This window comes from Bufo bufo, chromosome 9 (genome assembly GCF_905171765.1).
Source record: "Bufo bufo chromosome 9, aBufBuf1.1, whole genome shotgun sequence".
NCBI lineage: Eukaryota > Metazoa > Chordata > Amphibia > Anura > Bufonidae > Bufo > Bufo bufo.
This window is the reverse complement of record NC_053397.1, coordinates 189441988-189464121: the sequence shown is the minus strand read 5'-3', so window position 1 is coordinate 189464121 and position 22134 is coordinate 189441988. Positions and strand designations below refer to the sequence as shown.

The 22134-nt window shown below is 45.6% G+C and overlaps 1 protein-coding gene across 1 annotated transcript in view; it reads right to left on the bottom strand.

Moving 5' to 3' along the window:
• Positions 1–561: 561 nt before the first annotated feature.
• LAMC1 (laminin subunit gamma 1) overlaps positions 562–22134 on the bottom strand; it is a 120455-nt gene continuing 98882 nt past the window's right edge. Inside the window, exons 16-28 of the mRNA XM_040407299.1 lie at positions 14943–15085; positions 14616–14794; positions 10294–10450; positions 10008–10213; positions 9173–9252; positions 8912–9049; positions 8654–8798; positions 7159–7308; positions 5597–5711; positions 5311–5510; positions 4085–4243; positions 3898–3997; positions 562–2228 (exon numbers count right to left, since the gene is read on the bottom strand). Of these exons, the coding sequence (XP_040263233.1) occupies positions 1972–2228; positions 3898–3997; positions 4085–4243; positions 5311–5510; positions 5597–5711; positions 7159–7308; positions 8654–8798; positions 8912–9049; positions 9173–9252; positions 10008–10213; positions 10294–10450; positions 14616–14794; positions 14943–15085 (2029 nt within the window). The 3' untranslated portion in view covers positions 562–1971. The remainder of the gene's footprint in view (positions 2229–3897; positions 3998–4084; positions 4244–5310; positions 5511–5596; positions 5712–7158; positions 7309–8653; positions 8799–8911; positions 9050–9172; positions 9253–10007; positions 10214–10293; positions 10451–14615; positions 14795–14942; positions 15086–22134) is intronic.

Genomic DNA, 22134 nt, shown 5'->3' with positions numbered 1-22134 from the left:
TATCTGAAATAACCAGATAAACTGATTTATACAATTATAATTGTTGGCAGATTGACCTTTATACATGGGTTGTAGCTTAAAAGAGGATTGGAGGGGGAAGGATATTCCTTCCTCCCCCCCCCCCCCCCCCCCCCCCCCCCCCCCCATAATCAGCACCACATCTGTTTATGTTATGGGCTGTGTCTAGTATTGTAGTTCAGCCCATTCACTTCAATGGGGCTGAGTTGCACTTTTTCTGGAAAAATAAAACTTTTTTTTTCTGATTGTGGAGAAGCCCTTTTAACCTGGAAGCTGTGTGCATGCCGGCTGACAAGATGTGGCTTTATTATCTAGCAAACGTGAATAGTAAGATCCTTCCTTTGTTCTGAACAGCAAGTGGGCATATAATAATAATAATAATAATAATATTCTACTATACTACAGAGTGCAGAAATCTCAAATATATAGCTATGGACTGGATATAAACACCTCCTCTGGTACTGCCGACATATAAACTATAGTAAAGGTATATACAAATTATGGCATCTAAATAACATTCCAGTGGATTTTCTCTTTTCTTTCCCAATGGGAGGAACAAAAGGCGTGAGGCCGTTGGCTACCTGAAATAATGACTTCAACTCTAATTATGGAAAAGCTTTAAAGGCTATGTACATCTTTAGGTCAATTTATTTTTATAACTGCATTGTACTAATTTTTATCTAAAAATCATTTTTTTCAAAGGGTCTTTATTAAAAATGTTGAGCCTCTTTCTCTGTACAGCCTTGAGATTCTCTAGTAGCAGGCCCTGTATTTTTACTGTTTCCTGTCTCAGCTGTGGGCTCCTCATCTCTGAACTTAAAAAACACTCATCATGTGTTTATGACCTTTTAGTAATTTAGAGATGAGGTTTATTAAATGACCAGCACATAGTGAAAGTGAATATAAAAAAAAAGACCAATTGAGAAAATGAAATTTATCCCAAAATGAATAAAATACAAACACAAAAAAAATTGCCCCCAAAAGGTGTACATAGCCTTTAAAAAGATGCAAATAATGCCATGTGGCCCCTTGGTACTGTGCTATGACTACCTTGCTGGTTGCGGGAGTAGATTTCACTCTTGGAGTACAGTTCTGAGATGCCAGGACAATCACTCACACCATTATGTGATCAGAATACCTTGCCCCGGCTTCTGTGCGCCCACAATAGCCGCAATGCTTTAGTCACTTACGTATTACATAGACCAGCTCACTGACTAGGTTGGGAAATGAATTATAGTATCCCAGTCTCTGCATTACAGGACCCTTCTATACAGCAAAGATCAAAAGCTCATGCCCTTATATTTCTGAGGGCTCTGCGCCGTCAGGGATAATACTGGCTGCGTGGCTACATTACAGGGCAGGAGGCCTGGCAGTAGGTTAGTCAAAGGGAAAAGAAAAAAAAGGAGCATAGATGAGGAACATGTATATTTCCAAGACTTTTTGGGGCAACAGGCCCAAGTTTTCTAGAAGGCTGAAAGCATGGCTTTATTAACCACTTCTGTGCTGCAGAGCACTTGCATGTATAGCACTGAAGGCTGCAGCCATCTCTGAAGCAGTTAACCCTTGCTAGAAACAGTCCCTTGGCTAATTACTGCAGAGCCATTGCATGGCATTGTGGCATTACTACGCTGCGTGGAGAGGCCTGAGCATTTGTTTCTCTCACCATTACAGCAAACCTTGATTTCTCTCTGCAGTAGCAAGGACATCATAAAACTCGAATGGATGCCTCTTGTACGCAGAGCATGGTGGTAGAGTTTTGGTAACATAATACAGTTTCAAATACTGCCTCCCCCCCTTAAAGTTCAATATGTGGAGGACATGGAGTGATCAATGTGTAGGGCAGATAGTCTGGGGGTTGGTGAGTAATAAGGCACTTCACAGCCAAACATGGAGGTTGGCGAGGAAGGAAGTGTGGCTGAAGTCCTTCCTTTTTTTTTTTTTCTTGCCAAGCACTTAGGGCTTCTCAATAATGGGGGTGTTGTAGCAGCCAGGAGGCAGAGTGTTTTTAATGTCCTCGAGATTATCAATGTCCTTCAGGATCTGGTTAATGTCTTGTTGATATGAGAGGAGGGCAGCATCTTGCAGTCGCGCTGACTCCTCCAGCTGTGCCACCTTTTTGTCCAGATCACTTTCATTGAGCTGGGTCTTTGCGTCCTCTAGAGTCCTTTCAAGCTCATTGAGTTTTCCCACGTCTACAGAATCCAGTTTGCCTGTGGTGGAAAGCAAGGCAGCAATTATTTCTGCAGTTCAATCATTCACTATCAATGGAGTTTTGCACATCCATTGCACAACCACAGGGAACCCTTAAAGAGGACCTTTAACCTGAAAATGAAAGTTAAACTAAAAGATATAGCCTTACTTACATGCCCCCGGTATTGCTTATTGAGTCATTCATTTTTCAATCAGTGCCCCCGTTTGTCCGCGCTGCCCCCCGGAATATTTGCCGCCTTGTATGCTAATGAGCCATTCGGCTCAACTGGGCGGGCCTTCAAAAGTTCTCCCGGGCGTGTCATTCTTCTCCCTGGCACGGAGTGCATCCAATCAGCGCGCTCCGCTCTTAGCCAGGAAGAAGAAGCTCGAGTCCTCGCGAGATAGCAATTTCATCCATCCTGAGCCGCGAGAATCTCGCGAGAACTGGAGCTTCTTCTCCCTGGCTAAGAGCGGAGCGCGCTGATTGGATGCACTCCGTGCCAGGGAGAAGAATGACACGCCCGGGAGAACTTTTGAAGGCCCGCCCAGTTGAGCCGAATGGCTCATTAGCATACAAGGCGGCAAATATTCCGGGGGGCAGCGCGGACAAACGGGGGCACTGATTGAAAAATGAATGACTGAATAAGCAATACCGGGGGCATGCAAGTAAGGCTATATCTTTAGTTTAACTTTCATTTTCAGGTGAAACGTCCTCTTTAACATCTTGTGGGAGAAATTGTACAGAACATTGAATTAAAAAAATATACAGAACTGTGTTTGCAGTACAAGGAATGTATGTTTTTGCATTAAAAGGGTTATCCATTTTTTAAATATAGACTATGTGGATGTGTAATATGATTTATGTATAGATGATGATGAGCATTGCCTTACTGGGACTGTGATGCGCTCCACGGTCTAAACAAGTGCCAGGTGTTTCTGGGATCCTGTGCTGTACATTCTGCATGTGATCCTACCCAGATTACTCCTCGTAGTATATGAGGGTTGTGCATGTGCAGTCAGCCTCAGGCGCTTTGAGGAGGCAGCACCCAAGACTGCCTGACTGCGCATGCACAACCCTCATCTGGATACTGACATATTGATAGAATTTGTCATAAATGTTGGTCAGGTGCGGATCCTGCTCCTAATAACATGAGTGTCATCTTCTCCATTCACTGTTATGGGACTTCAGAAAATACCTGAGTATGCTCGTTTTGCTGTTTTTGGAAGTCCTATAACAGTGAATAGAGGGGACACTGCAAGCGTGGCGGCCCTTCCATTCAACACTTCCGAGAAAATAGGGGACATGTGCTTTCCATTCAGGTTTTGGGTTCGTACTTTAGAAAGGAGCAGGTCCCATGTCATTAGACATTCATAGCCTTTCCTATCGACGTGCCATAAATGTCCAGATGTAGCGATCCCTTTAAGAACAGAGCAGCTACTGTATTCCTCTGGACCCCCAATACACATATGCTTGCTTGACTGAGCTTATCTTCCTTGGGAAAGCATTCGACATGCTTTACCTTATGGAGAGTCAGAACCCTATGAATTGTTGGTTGGTTCACGCCAAAACCAGCGAGTCTGGTTTATTTAATGTATATGGCCAGCGGGTTATCAGCTTCAGAAGTAAACAACTTAAAAATTCCACTTGGTAGAGGCAATCAAAAAATACTAGATCTCAAAGTTTCTTACCAAGCTGTCCAAGCAAGCCGTTAATAATTCCAAGGACATTATTGACAGAGTTCTTTGCCTTCTTTGCATTATCTTCTGCTTCTTGTGCAGCCTGGGTGGTCTGGACAGAAAGAAGAATTATTTCCTGTAAGCGCACAGCACCCACACTTTTCGCCCCCCCATGGATAGTCTCTTCACATTTACTTACCATGCTTGCCATCATCATGTCATTGTCCGCTTCTGTCTGCTTCTTTTTCAGCTGGTTCTCTGCATCTTGCAGCTGACGCAACATATCCTGCAATTCTTCATCTAAATCAGTGACATCCTTAAAAGTCTTGTCAGCCTCTGCTTTGGCTGCAGCAGCATTCTGGACGGGGGTAAAGAAATACAGAGAAATGATATGTCTTATCGTTCCTCCTTGCCTGTTTTTCAGTCACATTCCTGCACAGGGCATCTATTACTCAATTGTCTAGAAATAGATTCACCACCCAATGACTAAAACATATGATTGTAGAAGATGAACAAGACGACATATGCCGCACACTCCAATGCATCAATGTAACATGTCGGTTACACAAGACGACATATGCCGCACACACCCATGTCTCAATGTAACATGTCTCTGTTACGCAAGACGACATATGGTAGATTGTTGAATGATATTGAGAAAATCAGGTGAAGAACTTGAGTAATGTGAGAGACTGGTGCATTTTAAGATATACTGTCCAACCACCTCAAGACTGCACCCACATCCTTGGAGGCAGACAGCCAGATGTTACTTTGCTTAGATTAGGCATGCTCACCCTGCGGCCCTCCAGCTGTTGGAAAACTACAACTCCCATAATTCCCGGACAGCCTACAGCTATCAGCCTACAGAAGGGCATGGTGGGAGTTGTAGTTTTACAACAGCTGGAGGGCCGTAGGTTGAGCATCTCTGACTTAGATGAAAGCCATGGTACTGTGCTAATATCAGAGAAGTTGAAAAGCAGGCAGGCCATCCTATTCCCCACCACATGCCTGAAACTCATATCCTACAATATCTGCTATCAGGGGACAGTGGAGACATATGCGCATTAGGCCTCATGCACACGACCGTTGTTCTGGTCCGCATCCGAAGCCGCAGTTTTTGCGGCTCTGGTGCGGACCCATTCACTTCAATGGGGCCGAAAAGATGCGGACAGCACTCCGCTACGTAGCCCCGCAAAAAAATAATATGTCCTATTTTTGCTTGTTTTGTGGACAAGAATAGGCATTTCTACAATGGGCTGCTCGTTCCACAAATTGCGGAAGGCGCACGGGCGGCTTCCGTGTTTTCCGGACCGCGAAAAAACGGAATGGTCGTGTGCATGAGGTCTTAGACAGGAGGCAAACTTCCTGGTAAATCTAAGGTGCATTGTCAGTTTCAGTAAAATAAAGATGGCAACCACTGCCCACCTTTTGGACGGTACTGGCAATTTTCTCTGCTTCCTCTGCTTTGCTCTTTGCTCCCCTTGCGTCGGCGTTGGCATTGCCCAGTGCACTTTCAGCTTGATGAGTCTTGTTGTTGGCTTCAGCAATGGTTTGGGCGATGGCAGGGATTCTCCGTAAAGCAGCTTCTGCTGCAGTTTTATTGTCATTAACTCGTCTGTCAAAATCTGCAGTGGAGAGGAGAAAAGTTAAGACCACCTAGATCATTTAAGTGGTGGCGCTCAGAGTCTTCAATATCGAAACATTTCCTAACCTCTCAGACTGGTCAATATGTCATTGGCCTCTTGTAGCGTGGCACTGCCCTTCTTGGCGGCCTCCTCTGCTTGTGCCTTTGCCGCATCAGCCCGGGCCAGCAACTGGTCAGCAGTCTAAAAGAGACACAATAACAGTGATCGCAGGTAACATATATTTAACTAAAAATCTTGCCAATCTTACATTGAAATGTAATAATGCCAAGGGCATAAACTCAGCAAGGTAGTCACACGCACATAAGCCCCCAGACATTCCATCATCTTACGGGCGATCCGTGACACGTCATATCTCTTAGGAGGAAATGCCTTCAGGAAATATCATTTGTCAAGGGTGGGGACGTGGCCGAGGACTATGCAATGTGACTGCTCACTGCTTCGGCATGCGGCAATTGAAAAGAAAGATTTTGCAGGGGGAACCCGAATTACACTTTATGGACGGCGTGCTTTTGTATCCACATTCTTATCTATACAGACTCTGTAGACTGTACATAGATATATGAGGATCAGCCATTAAGCTGGCCATACACTTTAGAAGGCTGTCAGCCGAACATGCATGTGTCCTTAATTGGGAGAGGGGAGTAAGCTGCTAAAAGGCACCTCTTATGCTGGCTTACCTGCCTTGAAAACAAAAGAATTGGGGAACTCAAAAAGATGAAACAGCCAGATCCTCCCCCTCCAATTTTTGGGGAAAGAAAGATGTACTTTACATCGGGACAGCCTCATACACATCAGATGGTCAGAAGGTCATGCCAACATAGTGTACGGCCAGTTTTTAGCCTTCTAATCAGCTGTATAATTAAAAAAGGTTGTCTCACTTTAGCAAATTCCATTAATCATCTAGATAAAAGATAATACAAGGCACTTACTGCCTCGTATCTGTGCTGCAATGCAATGGCAATGACGCAAATGGAAAAATGAATCCAGCCAGCAGAGGAGGCAATATGGACAATCACAATACATTAGTAAGTGCCTTGTATTAACTTTCTCTACATGATAAATGCCATTTTCTGAAGTGAGACGACCCCTGCTAGAGTCCATCTTCATAAATTAGAATATGCTACTGTGCAATGCGCAAAGGCTGTGATTAGCATCTTACTTTCAATACTTCAGATGAAGATGGAATCATTTCAGTTACAGAGGAGCTGTTGTCACCTCTCCTGGGATGTTTTAATAACTACTTGCATTCCCCATGAAGTAAAAATTCTGGGACCATCTATTCTTACAACTCTGTGTTGTGCCATTTCTTTATTATTCCTATTAGAAGTTTATGAATTAAGTGCCAACTGGTGCTACCATTCCCCTTGTGACATTGCCAGCACCAGCTGGATAGTAGTAGATGGCGTAGAGACACAACCCCCAAACGGTAATATTCAGTTGTCAATTTATCTATACACTTCTAATAGGAATAACAGAGGAGTGATAACACAGGAATGATGAGAATAGATGCTCAAGAATGGTCATTTTATGTGGAATATCATTATTTACTAAAGCAGACATGGCAGGAGTGATAACAGGAGAGGTCGTCAATATCTGATTAATGGGTTGACTCCACGAAGGGACTTACCTGCTGCTCGCTTCTGCCTTTGTCAAGCAGGCGTTTAACTTCCATCTCCTTGTTTCTCATGTCGTCACGTAGGTCTTCATAGTCTTTTAGCTTTCGATCAATCAGCAGATCTAAGTCTTGTGCCTCTTTCTGGATCTTTCCAGCCTCGTTCTGGTAGGATATTACAAAAAAAAAAAACAACACAAAAAACAAAATGGGTATATTTGGACTCCAAAGCACTAACAGTCTCGGTCCATCGTAAAGGACACCGGCAGAAACTACACAGGGTCACCTCTTCATAATCCCCTTCCTCAGTGTATTGGATTTCAAGATGATAACATCTGCATTAGACATCTGCACTTATCATGCATATAAATCTTGCGTTTCAAAGGATGACAGCCTTTGGTATTAAACAGATCCTAGGTCTGGAGAACATCTGAGTTGTATGTATGATGTATGTCACTTGCTGGCTTTTTTGTATCTTAAGGCCACATTCACACGACAGTAAAACAAACAAAAAAATAGCCATTAAAAACGGACACAATGTCAGTTTTTATGCGCCATTCTGCAACCATTTTCTGGCCATTTGTACGTTTTCAACAGTCGTTTTGCATCCGTTTTTGATGACATTCATCCATTTTTCATGGCCTTTTTTTTTATTTTTTTTTGGAACATCCCAACCACTGCAGTGGCCTCAGTATATATATTATACACCCCCACAGTGTCAGTATAAATAACCACCGCCGTATTGCCCCCAGGTTCTATTAGGCCTCCCACTGTGCCCCCTGTATATAAAATACACCCCAATAGTGGCCTTCAATCTATATTGCTCGCAATAGTGCCCTCCATTATAAATATTGCCCCCAATAGTATCCTTCATTATATATATTGCCCCCAATAGTGCTTTCCAGTATAAATAATGCCCCCAATAGTGCCCTCCATTCTACTGGGTGCGAAAAAAATTAAATACTCACCTTATCCTCTTGAATGCAAGGGAACACTTGCTCTGGACTGGAGGAAGCAGGACTTAATCCGCCCAGGTCGCGTTCTCTAGTGCATAGCGAGTGTTCCCTCGCGTTCAAGTGGATGCATCTTCTTTTTTTTTTTTATATCTGTGAAAGGCACTTTTATCCATTTTTGATGGCCATTAGACGGGTGCACTCCTGCCTAAACATTTACTAAAAATGGGCCCATTGATTTTAATGGGGATCAATCTGGTCACAAAAAAAAGGACGTGTCCCATTTTTTTTTACGTAAACTATTTACTGGCCACTAAAAAGTGAATAGCCCCATAGACTTCTACTGGTTCTAAAAATGGCCATGTGACGGCCATTTTTCCTGTTCGTCAGAGTCTGTTAATTGACCTATAAATGTTTCTCAAGTTAAAAAACTTCAAGAGGAAGTTCTGTATGCAGATTCCCAATCATAAGCACCTGCTTATTACTCAGGGGGGGTCATTTCTGCCATTCCTATGTTGTGGTATTCTTACACTAAAGATTTTTAACCTATTCTTCACCTGTAAAGCCGTGGTGTCAATCGCTGGAATACTGGTGAGGTTGGCATAGATCTGCAGTGCCCGGTTTCCTGCTTCCTCTGCCTCGGCATGCACTTTGCTCGCCTGTTTCTCCAGTTCCCGAGAAAGCTCCTTAGCTTGGTTATACCTGATGGACAAGGAAAACGCATTTGCTGTAGAGAACCGTTAATTGCATGCCAGTGAGAAGGGCTCTCCATAAAGCTTCAGAATGAGGTGGATATAGAAGGTGCTTCAACTTACTTCTTATTCAGTTCCTCAATATCGGATGCAGTCTGGTTCTCCGCAGCAAGAGTCTTTAGGAGCAGGCGGTAGGCTTCATTTGCAGTGTCGTTCGCTTCCTTGGCCATTTTCTCTATTTCACGAGCTTCTTGGGTATGCCTGAACACATGAACAGGTACATTGGAAAGGAGTCAAGTCACATTTGGGGCTACGTATGTGACGCGCTTTAGGTTCTGATATCAATGAACACATCTGTGATTTTCCTGACTTGAGTGCACTCACCTTTCAGCTAGTTTCCTTGCCTCTTCTGCCAGCAAAGTCATATTATTAGGGTCACCGCCAGTTTCCGGTGGGGTGATAGACTGCAACACAAAGCGAAATAAATGATCAGGAGCCTACTTTAACTCTGGAATTGAGAGATTTCCACGACACAGGTGCAATGCCAAGTCTATTCTCAATTTAAAGGAAGTGGTTCTGCTGCGAGTACGAAAAGCACCGATTTATCTTAAAACTGTGCTTCACATCAAACTCGTGAAAATTTTTCCCTGGTTGGATTAATCATCAAATAGGTCATCAATATCTGGGAGCTTGTCTATTTGCACAGATCATTTGTCCCAAATAACTTCATCTCTGCCCTGCCCCACCTAGAGAAGCTGTTGGATCAAGAATAGCTTCATGCATGTCCACATGTGCCAAGTAGACAGCACAGCCCTGTGCATCAAGCTTGTATGGCCATGCATGGAGGCCGTGTGGTTCCCAAATACAAGGCCTTACAGCCTCCAAGCATTGGTGTACATGATCCGAAAGGATCCGTATTTCTCGCACTATTCTCCAATGCAATGTACATGGAATCCGCACTGATTGTTTTGTCCGATTTGTACAGAACAGTGGTATAGTTTAGGCCTCACGGAGCTCTATAGCAGTCCTACTGCAGTTCCTGTACAAACTATTAACTATTGGTCAAACTATTGTTTGAATTTTCATTTAGGTGACCTGAGGTTTGACGCAAAGCACCCACCAATTCATAGGCTAATGAAACTAGTCTGCAATCTGGCAGATCTTTCTTATGACCTCTAGTCATTGGGCTCATCCAAGTTCCTGTAGCATCAGGGCTTACCACATTAGCAATGGCCACTTTGGCTCTCTCCAGTTGCTCTCTTGCAGACTCAATGATTAGCTCTGTGCTTTCCACGCGGTCTCGAGCTTCTTTCGCCTGCTTGTCAGTCTCACGGACCATATCTCTGATGTTCTGCAGACGTTCCAGTTGAGAACCAAGTGTAGCATTTATCTCAGCAAGGCGATCCAGCATTCCCTGATCTACATCTAATAACAAACAGGGACAACTATGAATAAGAAGTGTTCATTTTTCACCCAGATCAAAACTCAAGGCAGAGAGACTGTACCTTTGCTTCCCTGGGCATCCAAAAGGAGGTCACTGACCGCCTTCTCAGCATCTCTAAGCCGCTCTTCAAAGCCCTGATCAGTAACTGCGTCATCCCCCGTTCCCAGATTCTTCAGGAGTTCTTCCAGTTCCTCCAATTTTTGTCTTTGTTCCAACACCTAAAAACCACAAAATATGCAAACTGATTATATTCCATGCAAGTCACAATTGCAATATAAAAAAAAAATCCTAATTTAGTACATTTTCAAACTTTGCATTTGATGGAACTCACAAACTGGTGCATTCAGAAGCCTAGCACCACCTGATGCCAAAAGTTACACAGCCATGTAACCGCATCGTCCATCGGTTCATTCCATTAAAGTGATTTGTTCATGTGCGGAAGTCTCAGCACGGATTCCAAGTTGTTGGTTCCTACAGAGCGCTATTGAGACATCGGCGCATGTGCACGGCAGAATCCACAGACTGCATCAAATCTGGTGTCCTATGGATCCTATCAGCAATGCCTCATTTACCAGAATGCTGTGCATTCTAGGGTGCTGGCACATGTTGCGGCTGTGCTTTCAAAAGGAAAAACAGACAGCAAAACTGAATGACATTAATTCCAAAATAGAGTTAGGCCTCTTTCACACTTGCGTTGTTGGGATCCGGCATGCACTTCCGTTGCCGGAGGTGCCTGCCGGATCCGTAACAACGCAAGTGTACTGAAAGCATTTGAAGACGGAACCGTCTTCCAAATGCTTTCAGTGTTACTATGGCACCCAGGACGCTATTAAAGTCCTGGTTGCCATAGTAGGAGCGGGGAGCGGGGGAGCAGTATACTTACAGTCCGTGCGGCTCCCCGGGCGCTCCAGAATGACGTCAGAGCGCCCCATGCGCATTGATGACGTGATCCATGTGATCACGTGATCCATGCGCTTGGGGCGCCCTGACGTCACTCTGGAGCGCCCGGGGAGCCGCACGGACGGTAAGTATACTGCTCCCCCACTCCCCGCTACACTTTACCATGGCTGTCAGGACTTTAGCGTCCCGGCAGCCATGGTAACTATTCAGAAAAAGCTAAACGTCGGGTCCGGCAATGCGCCGAAACGACGTTTAGCTTAAGGCCGGATCCGGATCAATGCCTTTCAATGGGCATTGATCCCGGATCCGGCCTTGCGGCAAGTCTTCAGGATTTTTGGCCGGAGCAAAAAGCGCAGCATGCTGCGGTATTTTCTCCGGCCAAAAAACGTTCCGTACCGGAACTGAAGACATCCTGATGCATCCTGAACGGATTACTCTCCATTCAGAATGCATTAGGATAATCCTGATCAGTATTCTTCCGGCATAGAGTCCCGACGACGGAACTCTATGCCGGAAGACAATAACGCAAGTGTGAAAGAGTCCTTACATTAAGGGTCCATTCACACGTCCGTTGTTTCTTTCCTGATCTGTTCCGTTTTTTGCTGAACAGATCTGGACCAGATCTGGACCCATTCATTTTCAATGGGTCCTGAAAAAGATCAGACATTGAGCTGTCCGTTTTTTTCCAGGACCCATTGAAAATGAATGGGTCCAGATCTGGTCCAGATCTGTTCAGCAAAAAACGGAACAGATCAGGAAAGAAAAAACGGACGTGTGAATAGACCCTACAGGGGTTGTCTCACTACAGAAAATGGTCTTTATCTTGTAAGACAAAGTTGATTCAAAGCAGTTACTAATGTTTTTTTTTGATCAAATAATTTTTATTTTGGTTTTACAAGAAAGTGCATTATACAAATACACAACTATAACCCCTCCCCTCTCCTCCCCCCTCCCTCCATCCCATCCCCCTTTCCCAAAGCACAGTCACTTGAAAGAAGAATTCAGGTATGGTCCATAAATGTAAGTTCATGGTATTCTTTTTGAAGGCATCACCGTCTAATCTTCTGGGGCGGACCATATAACTTCATGGATTTCTATTATCCACACATAACTCTATGTCGTAAGCATTTGAATATCAACCATCATCCAACAGTCTACCATTCACCCATATCAATTATCCTTTAAATCTTTCATTCCATTCAAAGTATTCAGTCACCTCTAAGACAGCTCATAATATGAGATCCATGAAGACCAAACTGCTTCAAATTTTTTCTTCGAATCCCTTTTCAGGTAAACATATTCCTCCAATTCAATCAATGCATGTACCCTATTCACTACTTCTTGGCTGGTGGGCGCCATCTCATCTATCCAGTGAAATGCTATGCACTTTCTTGCCTGGTACAGTACTCTCTTAATAGCCATTTTCCTTTTCCCCATAGTCCTAGGCACTTCCACAAGGCCCATTAAACAAATTAACGGGTTAACCTCCAAGTTCACCTGAAAGACTCTATTGATGAATTCCAGCACCTCCACCCAATACCTCCTTAACCGTGGGCAGTTCCACATTAAATGGATCAAGTTTGCACCCGATACATTACAACGTGGACACTTATCATCATTCCTATAGCCCATTTTTAACAGTAATGTAGGTGTTCTATAAACCCTATGTAGGAGATACAATTGAGAAATCCTAGAAGATTCGCTCAGTGACAATGTTGGCAAATCCTTGAGAGTCTTCTCCCAATTCTCCTCCGTCAGGCCCTCAATATCCTTTTTCCATTTGTCATACAGCTGTAATGGATTGGATTTATCAATTTCCTCCCTGAGCGTGCTGTAATAGAGGGAAATCACCCCACCAGTGGTCCCTGCTCGTGCAGTATACTCATTGATAACACATCTAGCTGCCTGCCGTATCTTTCCCCTCCTTTCTTGGGTCTGAATAGCATGTCGTAACTGTAGATATACATAGAAACACCTATGGGGGATATTGAACTCCTGCCTTAACACTTCAAAACCTTTCAGTGCCCCACCCAGAAACAGTTGAGCCATCTTATTCAGCCCATATTGACTCCACTGCTGTACTCCACTAACCTTATCCAATTCAGGATATAGATGGTTTGGCCATATAGGTGTGTGTGTAATATACCCCGAAATATTCAATTTCTCTTTGGCTTTCCACCATATTTTATGTATCATGGATAACACAGGGTATTGAGCGCCATGGGAACGAAAAGATCCATCCTCCAAAGCAGACAATAAGCAAGTGCGTAATGTTAAATGCTGAATAATACGACCTGAGCTATTCAGTCTAGACTCATCTCCCCATCCCCTAAGATGCTGTAACTGGGCTGCAATATAGTAGGACCATGGATCTGGCACCGCCAAACCTCCCTGTGTTTTAAGTCTCTGCAGGGTTGAAAGTTTAATCCTTGGCACACCTCCCCTCCAAATCAAATCTCTGAAAATTGCATTTATAGTATGAAAGAACCTTAGCGGAATCCAAAGCAGTTACTAATGTATTAAGATTGCCCATATTGCCATTTTTCTATCTTATTAAAACACTGCCCGTATCCAGGGTTTACAACCACCCTGCCAGCGCTCTTTCTATATAGTGTGCAAGCATGACCACTGCTGTTGGATTGCAGGGTGGTCGTAACCATGGAAATGAGCAGTGTATAATTACCGGTAGATGGAAAAATGAATCAAGCCAAGGAGGCAATATAGACAATCACAATACATTAGTATGTCATTTACATTAACTACATGATAAATGCCATTTGCTGAAGTGATATAACCCCCTTTAAGATAATTTAAGTCAGCTGTCCGTTTTCCCTTTGCTGATTTTAGTTCCAAAAAATGAATCAAAATGAGAGAGCGAAAATCCACGCGAAAAAAAAAAAAAGGCATGTCATTCTCAAAAAAAAGGGTTCTTTCAGACGAGCGTGTCCTGTGCTAAAATCACGCTCCGTGTGAGCGCAGTTCTGGATTATGGACACTGCTCTTTTTTCAGGAGAGCATGGCATTATACTGATTTATAATGCTGTGTGTCTCTGCATGGCTTTACTCCTACAGAATTATACTGACATAATGCTTTCAGTATAATTCAGTAGATACAGCTCATGCAGAAGCATTATAAATCCGTATAATGATGTGCGCTCTTGAGAAAAGAGCAGTGTCCATAACGGGGAATCATGGTCACACACGGAGTGCGATTTCCGCACAGGACACATTCATCTGAAACTAGCCGAGAGTGCTGCCACACATTCAGGTTTTTGATATAGTATTTGAAACCAGGAGTGGATTTAAATAAACAGGTTAAGATAGTATCTATACTTTCTCTCCTCTTATGATCCACACCTGAACGTGTGGCAGCGCCCTAAGGTACTGAAAAGTAGCAATGATTGAGCATCCCCAAAATCCGCCTGTACCCGGTGCTACACTGACTGGATAATGCAACAGTATAGTGAAGAGAAGACGGCTCACCTTATCTTTTACCAGTCGGTAACAGGCAGGACATTCTTGGCAGCCTGGTCCTGAACGGTTGTAGAAATAGTTTTCCTCGCACTGGTCACAGCGGGCTCCCACAAAACCATCTTTACACTCACAGCGCCCATCCTCCTTGCATTGTAAACTGAGGGAGCCCTCAGGATCGCAGTCACATGCTACGAGACACAATGACAAGAAATGAATGGCCTCCGATATAGGACTCCTGCTTATCATGTTCATGACAGAGGTAACAGATAATGCAATTCCCTAGTAGCTGGCGCTTGAATCATGATATAAAGATGGGATTACACTCAAGACACTTACGTTTACAGCCTTCAGGTCCAAAGCCAAAGTGGTTGGGCTCACAGTGCTGACAGCGCAGTCCACTGATGCCCGGCTGGCATTCACACTGCCCAGTACGAACATCACACTGCCCATTTGTAGATCCCAGGGGATGGCACTCGCATCTAAGAAATGCAAAACATGTAGTTAGAAATCTATTACTTAGGGCTCATGCACACGGCCGTTGCCCGGACGTGGCCGTATTTCGGCCCACATACGGCGGGTTCGCAATACATGGGCACCGGCCATGTGCACCCAGCATCACAGATGCGGACCCATTTAACCTCTTAAGGACACATGACGTACCGGTACGTCATGATGTCCTGGTACTTAAGGACACATGACGTACCGGTACGTCATGTGTTGTTCCTATCACTGCCGCCCAGCCGGCAGTGATCGGAACCCGGTGCCTGCTCAAATCATCGAGCAGGCACCTAGGCTAAATGCGCGGGGGGGTCCCGTGACCCCACCATGTCGGCGATCGCGGCAAACCGCAGGTCAATTCAGACCTGCGGTTTACTGCGATTTCTGCAGTTTCTGATCCCTGCGGTCCCTGACCGCGGGGATCAGAAACTTTAGTATTCCTAAAATAGATCTGTATCCCTCCCCCTGCACCCCCCGAGTGATTTTAGCCCGGTGGGAGGTGCAGGGGGAGGGTTGCGGGCAGTGCAGGCGGTGCGGGAGGCGGGCGGTGCGGCAGGCGGGATCGCGATCCCCCGCCCGCCTCCCCTTGTATAATCGTTGGTTTCTAGTGGGTATACCAGGGTGCCAGCACATTGCTGGCACCCTGGTATAAACGGCTGACATCTGCGATGCGATGTCAGCCGTTAACCCTTTCCATACAGCGGTCCGTACGGACCGCTGTATGGAAAAGGTTAACAGCGCAGGAAGCTCCCTCCCTCTCCCATCGGGGGGCTGCTGTGCCTTTGCAGCCCCCCGATGGGAGAGGGAGAGAGCCCCCAGAGAGCCCCCCTCAGCCCTGTGCTTACCCTTCCCCGTCTGCGCAGTTCTGAGCAGACGGGGAAGGTTCCCATGGCAACAGGACGCCTCTCAGGCGTCCTGCTGTCCATGGTGCTGAACAGATCTGTGCTGAAAGGCATAGATCTGTTCAGTGTAAGTAAAATACAGTGCAGTACAATATATATTGTTCTGTACTGTATTATACAGACATCAGACCCACTGGATCTTCAAGAACCAAGTGGGTCTGGGTCAAAAAAAAGTGAATAAAAGTGAAAAAAAAGTAAAAATCAAAAAACACTTATCACTGATAAAAAATGAAAGAAATAAAATTCCCTACACATGTTTGGTATCGCCGCGTCCGTAACGACCTGATCTATAAAACGGTTATGTTACTTTACCCGAACGGTGAACACCATAAAAATAAAAAACTATGATGAAATTGAAATTTTGCCCACCTTACTTCCCAAAAAAGGTAATAAAAGTGATCAAAAAAGTCGCATGTACGCCAAAATAGTACCAATCAAACCGTCATCTCATCCCGCAAAAATCATACCCTACCCAAGATAATCGCCCAAAAACTGAAAAAACTATGGCTCTTAGACTATGGAAACACTAAAACATGATTTTTTTTGTTTCAAAAATGAAATCATTGTGTAAAACTTACATAAATAAAAAAAAAAGTATACATATTAGGTATCGCCGCGTCCGTATCGACCGGCTCTATAAAAATATCACATGATCTAACCCCTCAGATGACCACCGTAAAAAAATTAAAATAAAAACGGTGTAAAAAAAGCCATTTTTTGTCATCTTACGTCACAAAAAGTGTAATAGCAAGCAATCAAAAAGTCATATGCACCCCAAAATAGATGCCAATCAAACCGTCATTTCATCCCGCAAAAAATGAGACCCTACTTAAGATAATCGCCCAAAAACTGAAAAAACTATGGCTCTTAGACTATGGAGACACTAAAACATTTTTTTTTGTTTTAAAAATGAAATCATTGTGTAAAACTTACATAAATAAAAAAAATTGTATACATATTAGGTATCGCCGCGTCCGTGACAACCTGCTCTATAAAATTACCACATGATCTAACCTGTCAGATGAATGTTGTCAATAACAAAAAATAAAAACGTGCCAAAAAATCTATTTCTTGTTACCTTGCCGCACAAAAAGTGTAATATAGAGCAACCAAAAATCATATGTACCCTAAACTAGTACCAACAAAACTGCCACCCTATCCCGTAGTTTCTAAAATGGGGTCACTTTTTTGGAGTTTCTACTCTAGGGGTGCATCAGGGGGGCTTCAAATGGGACATGGTGTAAAAAAAAACTGTCCAGCAAAATCTGCCTTCCAAAAACCGTATGGCGTTCCTTTCCTTCTGCGCCCTGCCGTGTGCCCGTACAGCAGTTTACGACCACATATGGGGTGTTTCTGTAAACTACAGAATCAGGGCCATAAATAATGAGTTTTGTTTGGCTGTTAACCCTTGCTTTATAACTGGAAAAAAAATATTAAAATGGAAAATCTGCCAAAAAAGTGAAATTTTGAAATTGTATCTCTATTTTCCATTAAATCTTGTGCAACACCTAAAGGGTTAACAAAGTTTGTAAAATCAGTTTTGAATACCTTGAGGGGTGTAGTTTCTTAGATGGGGTCACTTTTATGGAGTTTCTACTCCAGGGGTGCATCAGGGGGGCTTCAAATGGGACATGGTGCCAAAAAAACAGTCCAGCAAAATCAGCCCTCCAAAAACCAAACGGCGCACCTTTCACTCTACTCCCCGCTGTGTGCCCGTACAGTAGTTTACGGCCACATATGGGGTGTTTCTGTAAACAGCAGAGTCAGGGCAATAAAGATACAGTCTTGTTTGGCTGTTAACCCTTGCTTTGTTAGTGGAAAAAATGGGTTAAAATGGAAAATTAGGCAAAAAAATGAAATTCTCAAATTTCATCGCCATTTGCCAATAACTCCTGTGCAACACCTAAAGGGTTAACGATGTATGTAAAATCAGTTTTGAATAGCTTGAGGGGTGTAGTTTCTTAGATGGGGTCACTTTTATGGAGTTTCTCCTCTAGGGGTGCATCAGGGGGGCTTCAAATGGGACATGGTGTAAATAAACCAGTCCATAAAAATCAGCCCTCCAAAAACCATACGGCGCACCTTTCACTCTACGCCCCGCTGTGTGGCCGTACAGTAGTTTACGGCCACATATTGGGTGTTTCTGTAAACGGCAGAGTCAGGGCAATAAAGATACAGTCTTGTTTGGCTGTTAACCCTTGATTTGTTAGTGGAAAAAATGGGTTAAAATGAAAAATTAGACAAAAAAATGAAATTCTCAAATTTCCTCCCCATTTGCCAATAACTCTTGTGCAACACCTAAAGGGTTAACAACGTATGCAAAATCAGTTTTGAATACCTTGAGGGGTGTAGTTTCTTAGATGGGGTCATTTTTGGGTGGTTTCTATTATGTAAGCCTCGCAAAGTGACTTGAGACCTGAACTGGTCCCTAAAAATTTAGTTTTTGTAAATTTCTGAAAAATTTCAAGATTTGCTTCTAAACTTCTAAGCCTTGTAACATCCCCAAAAAATAAAATATCATTCCCAAAACAATTCAAACATGAAGTAGACATATTGGGAATGTAAAGTCATCACAATTTTTGGGGGTATTACTATGTATTACAGAAGTAGAGAAACTGAAACTTTTAAATTTGCAAATTTTTCCAAATTTTTGTTAAAATAGGTATTTTTTGGTGCAAAAAAAATAATTTTTTTGACTTCATTTTACCAGTGTCATGAAGTACAATATGTGACGAAAAAACAATCTCAGAACGGCCTGGATAAGTCAAAGCGTTTTAAAGTTATCAGCACTTAAAGGGACTCTGGTCAGATTTGCAAAAAATGGCCTGGTCCTAAGGTGTAAAAAGGCTGTGTCCTTAAGGGGTTAAGTCAATGGGTCTTCAATCCGGGAGATGCGGTGCAGAACGGAAGCACGGATTGGAACCCCACGGAAGCACTATGGAGTGCTTCCGTGGTGTTTCTGTCCATGCTTCCGCACCGCAAAAAAATAAATGGATTTTTTGTACTCACCGTAAAATCCTTTTCTCGTAGTAGGCATTGGGGGACACAGCACCATGGGTATATGCCCAGCTGCCACTAGGAGGCTGACACTAGAAACAAAAAAGTGTTGGCTCCGCCCAGGTGGGCTATACCCCTCTGCAAGAGCCGAGATACACCAGTCGGTACAAAAGCAGTAGGAACGCCATACACCTGAACAAACAGAAAACTGAACGCCAACAAGTCTTCAACTGGGGAAACCCAACGACCACAAATCGCCGGGACCACAACAAGAAGAAACTCAGTAAGAAAATGGGAGGGATCTGTGTCCCCCAATGCCTACTACGAGAAAAGGATTTTACGGTGAGTACAAAAAATCCATTTTTCTCGTGCATGGCATTGGGGGACACAGCACCATGGGACGTCCCAAAGCAGTCCCTGAGGGAGGGAAGAAGAACGCCATGTCGCCAATCTAAAGCACAGCTGCTTGCAGAACCTTGCGCCCCAGGCTAGCGTCAGCGGAAGCCAGAGAATGAATGTGATAAAACTTAGAGAAAGTGTGAACTGACGCCCAGGTGGCGGCCCGGCAGACCTGGGAAGCAGATGCCTGATGACGCACCGCCCAGGAAGCCCCAACTGCCCTAGTCGAATGAGCGGTCAACCTGGAAGGGGGAGCACGGCCCTTTGCGATATAGGCCTCCTTGACAGCCGACCGAACCCAGCGAGAGATGGTAGCCTTGGAGGCAGGCAAACCCCTACGAGGACCCGCCGGGACCACGAAAAGGGAATCCGAACGACGGAAAGGTTCCGTGAGGCGAAGGTACAGGCGAAGGGCCCGAACAACGTCAAGGCAATGGAGGGATTTCTCCCTAGGGTGAGAAGGATTAGGGCAGAAAGAGGGAAGGACGATCTCTTCATTGATATGAAACGAGGAGACCACCTTTGGAAGAAAAGAGGGAACGGGACGCAACACCACCTTGTCCTGATGGAAAACCAGGAAAGGCGAACGGCAAGAAAGCGCCGCCAGTTCGGAAACCCGGCGGATGGAGGTGACTGCCACTAAGAAGGCCACCTTGAACGAGACAAACGACAGAGAGATCTCTGCCAAAGGCTCGAAGGGAGAAGACTGAAGGGCGCCAAGGACGAGATTCAGGTCCCACGGCTCCACTGGAAAACGAAAGGGGGGGGCTCGGCGAGCGACACCCTGTAGGAAAGTCCTAACCTGAGCCCGCGAGGCCACAGGACGTTGGAAAAGGACTGAGAGGGCCGAAATCTGTCCTCTGAGAGAAGCTAGGCGAAGACCCTTCTCAAAACCGGCCTGAAGGAAGGCCAGAACGTTAGGGACGGAGAAATGAAGAGGGCGGAAGCGCCCAGACTCGCACCAGGCAAAATACGCTCTCCAGGTCCGGTAGTAAATACGGGCTGACTGGGGTTTGCGAGCGTGAAGCATCGTCTGAATGACAGAATCCGAGAGGCCACGGGACTTCAAGACCGCGGTCTCAACGGCCACGCCGTCAAACGAAGCTGAAGTAAATTCGGGTGGTACAGAGGACCCTGAGAAAGGAGATCGTGGCGCAGAGGAAGTCGCCACGGAGCGTCGGCGAGCAGAAACACTAGATCTGCGTACCACGCCCTGCGGGGCCAATCCGGAGCCACCAGGATTGCCGAAACCCGGGCTGCCTTGAGACGCTTGAGCACTCGGGCAGGAGGGGAATGGGGGGGAACAGGTACAGAAGGTTGAACTGAGACCAAGGCAGAACTAGGGCGTCTACCGCGAAAGCCTGAGGGTCTCTGGACCGCGCGACATAGCGCGGAATCCTGTGGTTGAGACGTGACGCGAAAAGATCCACGTCCGGAGTTCCCCATCGGTGACAAAGTTGGAGGAACACCTCTGGGTGAAGAGACCATTCGCCCGGGTCGACTAGCTGACGACTGAGGGAGTCTGCCGCCCAATTGTCGACCCCGGGAATGTGCACCGCGGAAAGGACGGGAACGTGGAGTTCCGCCCAGCGCAGGATATGGGAGGCTTCCTGCAAGGCCATCACGCTCCTGGTGCCCCCTTGGTGGTTCAGATAAGCCACGGCGGTGGAATTGTCTGTTTGAACCCGGACCGGGAGACAGCGAAGACGTGGGGTCCAGTGAGACAGTGCCAGGAAAATTGCCCTGAGCTCGAGTACATTTATCTGCAGGGAGGACTCCTGAGCAGACCAAAGACCCTGGACTGTGAGAGAGTCGAGGACAGCTCCCCAACCCAAGAGGCTGGCGTCCGTCGTGACCACCCGCCAACTGGGGGGAAGAAAGGAACGGCCCAGGGACACCGTCCGAGGAAGAAGCCACCAGGAGAGGTCCTGGCGAAGCTGGAGAGGGAGACGAACCAGGCGATCGAGACCTGCCTGGGACTTGTCCCACCTGGATAGAAGAAACAACTGAAGGTCCCGGGAGTGGAATTGGGAATAGGGAATGGCTTCGAAGGAAGCCACCATCCTCCCCAGGACGCGCATACACGTCCTGATAGTCAGGGTGGACGGGCCGCGGAGAAGCGTCACCCCCGCCTGAAGGGAGGCAATCTTTTCTGGGGGGAGAAACACCCGCCCGAGGCGAGTGTCGAAAATCATGCCCAGGAAGGGCATCCTCTGGCATGGGACGAGGGAGGACTTGGAGTGGTTGACGAGCCACCCGAACTGGGAAAGAGCTGAGAGGGTGATGTGCAGGCTGGACAGGTTGTCCTCCAACGACGGGGCCCGAATCAGAAGATCGTCCAGGTAAGGTATCAAGGCGACCCCCCTGGCACGAAGAAGGGCCATGAGAGGCGCCAACACCTTGGTGAAGACCCTCGGAGCAGAGGCCAGGCCGAAGGGCAGGGCTACGAATTGGAAATGAAGAGAACCTACCGCGAAGCGAAGGAACCTTTGGTGGGAGAGGGCAATGGGGACGTGGAGATAGGCGTCCTGAATGTCTATGGACGACAGGAACTCGTCCGACTCCAAGGAGGCGATCACCGACCGGAGGGATTCCATACGAAAGTGACGGACCCGGACAAAGCGGTTCAGCGCCTTCAGGTCCAGGATAGGACGGAGCGAACCGTCCTTTTTGGGAACCGTGAACAGATTCGAATAGAACCCCCGAAAGCGTTCTGACTCTGGAACCGGAAC